The sequence below is a fragment of the Salmo salar genome, chromosome 09 (genome assembly GCF_965601325.2).
Source record: "Salmo salar chromosome 09, fSalSal1, whole genome shotgun sequence".
Taxonomy (NCBI): Eukaryota; Metazoa; Chordata; class Actinopteri; order Salmoniformes; family Salmonidae; genus Salmo; species Salmo salar.
In genome coordinates, this window is record NC_138299.1 from 93,294,798 (window position 1) to 93,307,189 (window position 12,392).

General features: G+C 41.0%; 1 protein-coding gene across 2 annotated transcripts in view; it reads left to right on the plus strand.

Moving 5' to 3' along the window:
* The first annotated feature begins 7,551 nt into the window (after positions 1 to 7,551).
* Positions 7,552 to 12,392, plus strand: part of LOC106612150 (disintegrin and metalloproteinase domain-containing protein 19-like) — a 70,053-nt gene continuing 65,212 nt past the window's right edge. For both annotated transcript variants that reach the window (XM_045724169.2, XM_045724170.2), the window contains exons 1-2: positions 7,552 to 8,194; positions 11,880 to 12,001. In XM_045724169.2, the coding sequence (XP_045580125.2) occupies positions 8,065 to 8,194; positions 11,880 to 12,001 (252 nt within the window). In that variant the 5' untranslated portion in view covers positions 7,552 to 8,064. The remainder of the gene's footprint in view (positions 8,195 to 11,879; positions 12,002 to 12,392) is intronic.

A 12,392-nucleotide genomic window follows, 5' to 3' on the forward strand; every position in this document is an offset into this window, starting at 1 on the left:
GTGCTGTTGATTGTTTTTCCTGAGAAGCATCTGTCTGCTTCTCTATCTATCTATCTATCTATCTATCTATCTATCTATCTATCTATCGATCGATCGATAGATAGATAGATAGATAGATATATATATACACACACCCTGGTTTACATTGGCTGATGAATGTATACTAGTTGGGCCAACCATGTTATTGCTTTTGGTGGGACAGAGCAAGAACGAGATGGAACCTACTTTCTCAGGTTTGGTATCATCATACACAACACTGGTACAGTAGGCCTACATAAACCAGATTGCCCTCCACTACAATCCCTGCCCAGAAATGGTGCCAACCCCAGCATGGTCATGGCATGCTGTACTGTACACTACCTGCCGCTCTGCCCAGAAACCACCTGCGCTGGCAATAACTATCACCCTGGGTGCCCACAGCCATATGGCCCTGGTGAAAGGCAGTGCACCAGTGTTGTACTCGGTCTCGAGACCACATGAATGTGTCGGATATTGAGGACTCATAATTTCTTCCCCAGACCAGTGGAGTAAAAAAACTCATAATTATCCGCTTCCATTCAGTCTGCCATAAAAGCACTTCGCCAGGCCAAATATATACACTCCTTTTTGAAATATTGATACCCTATGACCTATTGAAACCTGGGATTCCGACTTTACTGGTAACATTACTGTCTTTTACTTTCACTGAAAAATATCCTCAAATGAATTTCCTTGACTCGCAGGTAGGGAAGAGTGAGGGAAATTGGTGGAAAGTTGCACGCTCACTATTAGTAAAGGGGAGATAGGGTGAAATTCTAAGTCTTTATATCTATTATAGACATTGTGGCGAACCTATTGAACATAGTCCTTCAAGCTCGGGATGCTAAAAGGCCAGCAACCATAGTACCAGCGCACTCATGTATGAAAGTGCACTTTTTGTAAAAAAAGAAAGTGCCAGTGGTGTAGTGGAGGCTATATGCAGGTATACCGTCCTATATCCACTTTTTGACATCGGTAGCCGGTAGTCTTTGGTAGGTAGGAAAGACGTTTCAACTTATGATACACTATATATACAAAAGTATGTAGGCATGCATCCCTTCAAATTAGTGGATTTGGCTAATTCAGCCACACCTGACAGGTGTATAAAATCGAGCACACAGCCATGCAATCTCCATAGACAAATATTGTCAGTAGAATGGCCTTACTGAAGAGCTCAGTGACTTTCAACTTGGCACTGTCATAGGATGCCACCTTTCCAACAAGTCAGTTTGTCAAATTTCTGCCCTGCTAGAGCTGCCTCGGTCAACTGTAAGTGGTGTTATTGTGAAGTGGAAACTTCTAGGAGCAACAATGACTTAGCTGTAAAAAGGTAAGCCAACACCAGCTCACCGAACTGGACTGCAGAGTGCAGAAGCGCATAGCGCATATAAATCGTCTGTCCTCGGTTGCAACACTCACTACCGAGTTCCAAACTGCCTCTGGAAGCAATGTCAGCACAATAACTGTTAGTCGGGAGATTAAGGAAATGGTTTCCATGGCCAAGCAGCCGCACACAAGCCTAAAATCACCATGTGCAAATCCAAGCGTCGGCTGGAGTGGTGTAAAGCTTGCCACCATTGGACTCTGGAGCAGTGGAAACGTGTTCTCTGGAGTGATGAATCATGTTTCACCTTCTGGATCTGGGTTTGGCGGATGCCTGGAGAACGCTACCTGCCCCAATGCATAGTGCCAACTGTAAAGTATGGTGGAAGAGGAATAATGGTCTGGGGCTGTTTTTCATGGTTCAGGCTAGGCCCCTCAGTTCCAGTGAAGGGAAATCTTAACGGTACAGCATACAATGACATTCTAGACGATTCTGTGCTTCCAGCTTTGTGGCAACAGTTTGGGGAAGGCCCTTTCCTGTTTCGGCATGACAATGCCCCTGTGCACTCGTTGAGGTCCATACAGAAATGGTTTGTCGAGATCGGTGTGGAAGAACTTGACCGGCCTGCACAGAGCCCTGACCTCAATCACATCAAACACCTTTGGGATGTTGGAACACCGACTGCGAGCCAGGACTAATCGCCCAACATTAGTGCCTGACTTCACTAATGCTCTTGTGGCTGAATGGAAGCAAGTCCCCGCAGCAATGTCCCAACATCTAGTGGAAAGCCTTCCAAGAAGAGTGGAGGCTGTTTTAGCAGCAAAGGGGGGGACCAACTCCATATTAATGCCCGTGATTTTGGAAAGAGATGTTCAACGAGCAGGTGTCCACATACTTTTGGTCATGTAGTGTATCTACCAGTAAATGCTAACTAAGGCAACAATGGGTATGCACACCAGGTGGTGAAAACGTTTGGTCCTTAGTCTTTTCTTTTAGGGGGTGGATCAGCTTTAAAATTGCAGATAGATTGGGGCATCCATCAATGTGATTTTCTACATCATTTCAAATCCCCCATATATATATTTTGTATATTTTTACAGTACCAGTCAAAAATGGTACGTTGTAGAATAATAGTGAAGACATCAACACTATGAAATAACACATATGGAATCATGTAGTAACCAAAGAAGTGTTAAACAAATCAGAATATATTATATAGTATATTTGCCTTGACGACAGCTTTGCACACTCTTGGCATTCTCTCGACCAGCTTCATGAGGTTGTAGATATGAAATGATACTAGATTACTTAAGAAAAAAAATTACCGTTGACTGATCAGATCAAATGATTGACATAAAGAGCCGTTGTGTTGAACACTGTGCGATGTTTAACAGTGAGAATGGCAGAATGGTGAACTTACTAAATGACTGAGAGTTTGACTGTGTGATATTATGTTGTTTCTTGTGTAATAATTTCCGTCTGGATTTTAATGATTTGTATGTGGAATGCATTTCAATTAACAGGTGTGCCTTGTTAAAAGTTCATTTGTGGACTTTCTTTCCTTCTAAATGGGTTTGAGCATATAATTTGTGTTGTGACAAGGTAAGGGTGGTATTCAGAAGATAGCCCTATTTGGTAAAAGACCAAGTCCATATTATGTCAAGAACAGCTCAAATAAGCAAAGAGAAATGACAGTCCATCATTACTTTAAGACTTTAAAAGATTGAAAGTTTCTTCAAAACCATCAAGTGCTATGATGAAACTAGCTCTCATGAGAACCGCCACAGGAAAGGAAAACCCAGAGTTACCTCTGCTGCAGAGGATAAGTTCATTAGAGTTAACTGCACCTCAGATTGCAGCCCAAATAAATGCTTCACAGAGTTCAAGTAACAGACACATCAACATCAACTGTTCAGAGGAGACTGTGTGAATCAGGCCTTCATGGTTGAATTGCTGCTAAGAAACTACTATTAAAGGACACCAATAACAAGAAGAGACTTGCTTGGGCCAAGAAACATGACCAATGGACATGAGACCGGTGGAAATCTGTCCTTTGGTCTGATGAGTCCAAGTTTGAGATTTTTGGTTCCAACCTCCGTGTCTTTGTGAGATGCAGAGTAGGTGAACGGATGATCTCCGCATGTGTGGTTCCCACCATGAAGTATGGAGGAGGAGGTGTGATGGTGTGGGGGTGCTTTGCTGGTGACACTGTCTGTGATTTATTTAGAATTCAAGGCACACTTAACCATCAAGGCACACTTAACCACACTTAACACAGCATTCTGCAGTGATACGCCATCCCATCTGGTTTGCGCTTACTGGGACTATAATTTGTTTTTTAACAGGACAATGACCCAACACACCTTCAGGCTGTGTAAGGGCTATTTGACAAAGAAGGAGAGTGATGGAGTGTTGCATCAGATGACCTGGCCTCCACAATCACCTGACCTCAACCCAGTTGAGATGGTTTGGGGTGACTTATACTGCAGAGTGAAGGAAAAGCAGCCATCGAGTGCTCAGCATATGTGGGAACTCCTTAAAGACTGTTGGAAAAGCCTTCCTTATGAAGCTGGTTGAGAGAATGCAAAGAGTGTGCAAAGCTGTCATCAAGGCAAAGGGTGGCTACTTTGAAGAATCTCAAATATAAAATACATTCTGATTTGTTTAACATTTCTTTGGTTACTATATGATTCCATATGTGTTATTTCATAGTTTTGATATCTTCACTATTATTCCAGAATGTAGAAAATAGTCAAAATAAAGAAAACCCCTTCAATGAGTAGGTGTGTCCAAACTTTTGACTGGTACTCTATAGATAATATATTTATTATTTTAAACAAATTTTTGTTTATTATTTACCCCTAACCCTACCACCCCTCCCCTAATTGGATTAAACTAATGGACAACAACATTTAGGCTTATACTTTATACATACCATAAGCCTTTTACGGACACAGTATATTTTATAATAATTATATTTTGTTTGTTTATAGTCCCATCCTTCAGCATCACTCAACCTCTCCCATCTATCTTTGAACACCATCCAGTTTGATTTCTATTTGCCAAATATTTTCAACTGTGCTGTGATGTTTCACAAAAGTTCTGAACATTTCTATTCTCATAGTTTCTACAGTGGTCCTTAGTCTTGGTTAGTAGGTTATTTGCAATGTGTAATCCAGTCATCAAGCGCTTTTTGCATCAATATTTCTAAAGGCCTCCCCAAAAAACCTTCCCAATGAAATGTTGACTGCAATGTTAGCCTACCTGACAGAATGATTTTATGCTGATTTGTATCTATGGGGAGGGAATTTTGTTTCGCTTAATGACGCAGAAAAATTAATCCATGCTTTTGTTACTTCTAGGCTGGACTACTGCAATGCTCTACTTTCCGGCTACCCGGATAAAGCACTAAACAAACTTCAGTTAGTGCTAAATACGGCTGCTAGAATCCTGACTAGAACCAAACAATTTGATCATATTACTCCAGTGCTAGCCTCCCTACACTGGCTTCCTGTTAAGGCAAGGGCTGATTTCAAGGTTTTACTGCTAACCTACAAAGCATTACATGGGCTTGCTCCTACTTATCTTTCCGATTTGGTCCTGCCGTACATACCTACAAGTATGCTACGGTCACAAGACGCGGGCCTCCTAATTGTTCCTAGAATTTCTAAGCAAACAGCTGGAGGCAGGGCTTTCTCCTATAGAGCTCCATTTTTATGGAATAGTCTTCCATTCCCATGTGAGAGACGCAGACTCAGTCTCAACCTTTAAGTCTTTACTGAAGACACATCTCTTCAGTAGGTCCTATGATTAAGTATAGTCTGGCCCAGGAGTGTGAAGGTGAACGGAAAGGCTGGAGCAACGAACCGCCCTTGCTGTCTCTGCCTTGCCGGTTCCCCTCTTTCCACTGGGATTCTCTGCCTCTAACCCTTTTACAGGGGCTGAGTCACTGGCTTACTGGTGTTCTCCCATGCCGTCCATGGGAGGGGTGCGTCACTTGAGTGGGTTGAGTCACTGACGTGGTCTTCCTGTCTGGGTTGGCGCCCCCCTTTGGGTTGTGCCATGGCGGAGATCGTTGTGGGCTATACTCGGCCTTGTCTTAGGAAGGTAAGTTGGTGGTTGGAGACATCCCTCTAGTGGTGTGGGGGCTGTGCTTTGGCAAAGTGGGTGGGGTTATATCCTGCCTGTTTGGCCCTGTCCGGGGGTATCATCGGATGGGGCCACAGTGTCTTCTGATCCCTCCTGTCTCAGCCTCCAGTATTTATGCTGCAGTAGTTTATGTGTTGGGGGGCTAGGGTCAGTCTGTTACATCTGGAGTATTTCTCTTGTCTTATCCGGTGTCCTGTGTGAATTTAAATATGCTCTCTCTAATTCTCTCTTTCTCTCTTTCTGTCTTTCTCTCGGAGGACCTGAGCCCTAGGACCATGCCTCAGGACTACCTGGTATGATGAGTCCTTGCTGTCCCCAGTCCACCTGGCCGTGCTGCTGCTCCAGTTTCAACTGTTCTGCCTGCGGCTATGGAACCCTGACCTGTTCACCGGACGTGCTTGTTGCACCCTCGACAACTACTATGATTATTATTATTTGACCATGCTGGTCATTTATGAACATTTTAACATCTTGACCATGTTCTGTTATAATATCCACCCTGCACAGCCAGAAGAGGACTGGCCACCCCTCATAGCCTGGTTCCTCTCTAGGTTTCTTCCTAGGTTTTTGGCCTTTCTAGGGAGTTTTTCCTAGGGAGTTTTTCATAGCCACCGTGCTTCTTTCACATGCATTGCTTGCTGTTTGGGGTTTTAGGCTGGGTTTCTGTATAGCACTTTGAGATATCAGCTGATGTACGAAGGGCTATATAAATACATTTGATTTGATTTGAATTAAAGGGCAACTACACCCTCCAAAAACGTCTTTTTTTTCCAGACCTAAAAAATGGTCTCCTGATGAGGTTTAAGAATGATTGTGGACTTTTAACATCACATTTTTGTCTTTTAATTTATTGATTTTTTTTTAGAGGGAAAATCTGAAAATCTATATGAAAACATAGGATTTTCACACAGGGCCTTTCCATCACACAGGACCTACTTCTCCAGGCATCACTACACCACTGCATATGGATGGAAAGACAGCAGTCCATTCACTCTGACATTATAAGCCAGTAGGTCCCAATCATAAGAATACAAAACACAATCATTAGGCTAAGCATTTTCCAATCGCAATTTACAACTATTACCTCCCATTGCAAAAAAAAAACGTTTCATGTTTAGCACACAAAGTAATGGGTGATCTAAAGTTTAAATGCAACAATGTTTCACACACATCAGTTATTTTAACTTATTGGTGAAAGTTATTCTTGAAAAGGGAGAAGCTAACAAATTAGCCATAACATCCTCTTCGATAACACCTGCTGCAGCAGCTGCAAACTAGCCTACAACAAAAGTTAGCTTAGATCATGGGGAAACTACTGCTCACTATTGCACAGTGACCTGTTGGCCTTCGACCTGTTGGTCATTACAAGTCAATGTGATTGGTTGATTCCACTATCACTCCAAAATGTTACCCTAATACAGTTGAATGGCAGATGCCTTCTATCAAGCTTCTGATGGCCTAGCCAATGGCTGATTTAGCTAGCTAGATTTATCAAAAAATATATATTCAGCGTTAAACTTATCCTCTCTAACAAAAATTGAAGAGATTAAATCAGAACATCATTGAAAATAATAATATCATTATTATTATTTTGCTATAAATCCTTTGCATTTTTTCTGAAAGCATAGAAGGCTCTCAAATCAAATCAAATTGTATTGGTCACATACTCATATTTAGCAGATGTTATTGTGGGTGTAGTGAAATGCTTGTGTTCCTAGCTCCTCATTGTTCCCCACTGTGTTTGGGTTAGTAATAATGTGTAGAGTGGCTCTATTTGCCCTCAGCATGTATTTCTTTCACCATTCTGAATGCCTAAAAATCCATATGTTGTCCTGAAATATGAACACAGAAATATTGGACATTTTGAACTCTTATTATGGTGACGATTTGATAAAAGTACAGTCATGGTCTTGAATTACCCTCGCATTTTTCTGGTCTCGGTCTTGACTTGTTCTCGGACCTCTCATCCCCCACTCCGGTCTCGGTCTTGGACTAGATTCCCTCCGGTCCGTGTCTTGAATCGGTCTCGCTTTCTGTGGTCTCGAACACAACACTGCCGTGCACTATATAGGAAATATTATGTCTTTAGTACAGAGCCTGAGCTGTATAACATAATTCATCTTTAGTAGATATGTTTTACTGTAGACTATTGCCATGAGACATTCTGTATTTCCGAAATTCACATTCACCTATCATATTACATACTGTAGGATTTTTTTACAAAAATAGAATAGAATGTATTATTTTATACGCGTAAGTGTTAGGGCTCTGATAAAACAATCTCTAGTCTTCAAACGTTTTCAAAATCACAGAAATCGATTGTCCGGGTGCCCAGTTGTAGGGTAAAGGGGAGGGGCTGAAAATGAAAGGAAGAACTGGAAACAGAGAGGCGCTCTCCTTCTGTGGAAGCATCCGAAGCAGACACAGCGATACAGTGCTATTGTTGCCTACACATTTATCTGCTTCATAGGATATGTCGACAGACAGCTATTATTTATCTTTTGCCTATTCATTTTTTTTTTTTTTTTTTGCGATTATATTGTAGTGTTTCAATTCTAACCCTTTATTTTAGCATGAGTCCACGAGAACGGTTAACCCGCTTTAATTGGTGTTCTGCAAATTCCCTTCTGAGTCTGTGTCTGTATTTGACAGTCGTTATCTGCTGTGTTGGGTCTGTTGTATCTGGTCACGTAGATGGTGCCGGTAAGTCTGTGCATTCATTACAATAGCTAATCAGTAAGTTAATGCATGGACATTTTCTGGATGGCTGATAAATATTTCCAGATCATTTATTTTGAACTGTGCATAATGTTGGTTCATTCAGTCCATAGCTAGGTTTATTTAGTCTTTCATCGGCTATTGTGAATGTTTGAAAGAATCCATTTTCTTATTCATTCATAACATAAGCAAGTTTTCTATAAATTGCAGCCTAAATTATTTTTTAAGAATGTACTGAGGTCAGTTTTAAATTCAGTAATCTAAAGAACTTCCTGTTGGCTACCTCATGATAAACTGAAGACCATAATATGTACCAAGCAAGTTTTCATCTATATTTTTCATAGCTTTCTATTTACCACCACAAACCAAGACTACACCAGCTGTATAGAGCCCCACAGTAGAGGTGTCATAATACCCATAAAGCCTAGCGGTCAAACAGGGAAACAGTTCCAATCGTTTTTCCACCATTCATTTTTCCCATAAGGAATTTTAGAAACCCTTAAAATAAGGTCTGTGTTTCGTGTTTTGATAACCATATAAATCAATATCAATATATTCAAATCTATTTTCTCTCAGATTAGAAAATGCTAATTAGCATCAAAGTAGACATCATGCAAGACTACAAATCCATGCAAGCTCCTGCATGTCATCTCTAGCTGACACCTTTGCTAACAGGTATTGTGTCAATTTAAAACTTGCACAAGGCAGTTCACAGAATTGTCCATTTAAAGAAATGTTGTCAATTTTTTCATTACTAAATTTAGATAACATTAGATAGCTAATCCAGAGATTTTTGCCTCAATTCGGCAGTCTCGTCCAGATCATCATGGAATTTGTAATTCTTTGTGAAAGCCACATTAGCAGCTAATTAGCGTTTCATTTTTGTATTGTAAATACCAGCAAATATATTGATAAAAGTCACCTTGTCCTAGGGAGATTTACACGGTTATCAAAACCTCACGCCAGGGTAAGCCTACACAAAACACAGCCCTTATTTTAAGTGTTTCTAAAAATGAACAGTGAAAAATGATTGGAACCATTTCCTTGTTTGGTTGCTAGGTTCTATGGGTATTATGACTCATACTGTGGTATTCTATAGGGCTATAATCAAACAAGAAAATGGTCATCCAGAGGCGGTACACCTAGTGGCCTGTGATTTTAATGCAGGAATACTGAAATCTACCAGCATGTCACAAATGCAACTAGAGATGAAATAACTCTAGATCACCTTTACTCCACACACAGAAAACACATACAAAGCTCGCCCATCGCCCTCCATTAGGCAAATCTGACCATAATTCTACCCTCCTGATTTCTGCTTACAAGTAAAAATTTTAACAGGATGTACCATAGACACACCCAAATATGGAAGTGGTCCTAATGAAGCGAATAATAAGCTACATGACTGTTTCGCTAGCGCAGACTGGAATATGTGGCATTGAGGAGTTTACCGCATCAGTCACCAGCTTCATTAATAAGTTAATCAACGACATTGTACCCACAATGACCGTACGTACATATCCCAACCAGAAGCCATGGATTACAGGCAACATCCGTATTGAGCTAAAGGTGCTTTCAAAGAGCGTGACACTATTATGGACGCTTATAAGAAGTCCCGCTATGCCCTCCGACAAACCATCAAACAGGCAAGCGCCAATACAGGACTAAGATAGAATCCTACTACACCGGCTCTGATGCTCATTAGATGTGGCAGGGCTTGCAAATGATCATGGATTACAAAAGGAAATCCAGCCGCGAGCTGTCCAGTGATGCGAGCCTACCAGATGAGCTAAATGGCTTCTGTGCTTACTTCAAGGCAAGCAACACTGAACCTTGCATGAGAGCCCTAGCTGTTCTGGATGACTGTGTGATCATTCTCTACATAGCAGATGTGGGTAAGACCTTTAAACAGGTTAACATTCAAACAGATTACCAGGATGCATACTCATTGCATGCGCTGACCAGCTGGCAAGTGTGTTCACTGACATTTTAAACCTCTACCTGACCCAGTCTGTAATATCTACATCTTTCAAGCAGACCACCATATTCCCTGTGCCAAGGTAACCTGTCTAAATGACGAGCACTCACATCTGTAGCCATGAAATGCTTTGAAAGTTTGTTCATGGCTCACATCAACACCATCATCCCAGACACCCTGGACCCACTCCAATTCACATACCGCCCCAAAAGATCTACAGATGACACAATCTCTATTGCACTCCACACTGCCCTTTCCCACCTGGACAAAAGGAGCTCCTATGTGAGAATGCTGTTCATTGACTACAGCTCAGCATTCAACACCAAAGTGCCCTCCAAGCTCATCACTAAGCTACAGAGGGTAGTGCAAACATCAGTGGGGCCAAGCTCCCCACCATCCAGAACCTCTGTAGTAGGCGGTGTCAGAGGAAGGCCCTACAAATGGTCAAAGACTCCAGCCACCCAAGTCATAGACTGTTCTCTCTGCTACTGCATGGCAAGCGGTACCAATGCACCAAGTCTGGAACCAACAGGACCCGGAACAGCTTCTAGACCCAAGCTACAAGACTGCTAAATAGTTAGTTAATTAGTTAAAACTGCATTATGTAACTTTTTGGGTGATCTGACCAAATTTACATAGAAATGTTAGTTATAGAACTGTCATTTGCATTTACATTTACATTTACGTCATTTAGCAGACGCTCTTATCCAGAGCGACTTACAAATTGGTGCATTCACCTTATGATATCCAGTGGAACAACCACTTTACAATAGTACATCTATATCTTTTTTTTGTGGGGGGGGGGTGTTAGAAGGATTACTTTATCCTATCCCAGGTATTCCTTAAAGAGGTGGGGTTTCAGGTGTCTACGGAAGGTGGTGATTGACTCCGCTGTCCTGGCGTCGTGAGGGAGCTTGTTCCACCATTGAAAGCAAGTCTAAGAAGCGGTTGATCTATTTTACTTCCGGTTTTGTACATTAGTTTCAAACAGCTGAAAATACAATATATTTGGTTATTGAAAATATATTTCACAGTGGTTTAGATGGTAAATGATTATCTGCACTTGTCTATACTATTGCTTGTTTTGTCACATAAACTGAAGTTAGGCGAACTATTAGAATTTTAGCAATCAGGAAATGGCGGAAAGATTTCTGCATATTGCATCTTTAACCAAATAGCTACCCGGACTATCTGCATTGACCCTTTTTGCACCAACTTTTTTGACTCATCACATACGCTGCTGTTACTGTTAATTATCTGTCACTCAATTCCTAGTTATATGTTCATATCTACCTCAGTTACCACGTACCCCTGCACAACGACTTGGTACTGGTACCCATATAGCCAAGTTACCATTACTCATTGTGTATTCATTATTATGTTTTATTTTTCTATTATTTCTCTATTGTCTTTCTCTCTGCATTGTTGGGAAGGGCCGGTAAGTAAGCATTTCACTGTTGGTCTATACCTGCTGTTTTACGAAGCATGTGACAGACATTTATTTGAGTTGATTTTACAATGACTACACAAGCTTGTTTTATTATATTTTATCAGGAGACATCATATTCAAACCTGTCTAAGAAAATGAAGTGCACTGGTTTAATTGAGAAATCAATCAACCAACGAATCTGTCAATAAACTGTTACCTTCTACTGTCCCCTTGGTTGACATGCTTGTAAATCCTTTGTGTAGAGGAGCAGAGACCGAGCCCTCAGGAGAACAGCCACAGAATAGAACACAGAGAGAGCTATGAGATTACCTATCCACACTGGTTGCAGCCTGCAAGACACAGGAGGTCCATCCATGGAGAGAAGGTGAGATCCTATCTTATCACTGACATTACCTACTAACTCAGAGAGACATGGTTGTCCTCTAAAATAGCACAACACATTTCACATGTTACATATTAGAGAGGTATCATGTTAGATATAATGTTAGAGAGATATAGAGTACATTCGAAAAGTATTCAGACCCCTTGACTTTTTCCACATTTTGTTACATTACAGCCTTATTCTAAAGTGGATTTTAAAAAATCCTTCTTAATCTACACACAATACCCCATAATGAAAATCAAAACAGGTTTTTATAAAATTTTGCAACAAAAAAAAAGAACAAATACCTTATTTACATAAGTATTGCTATGAGACTGGAACAAGTGTATCCTGTTTCCATTGATCATCCTTGAGATGTTTCTTCAACTTGATT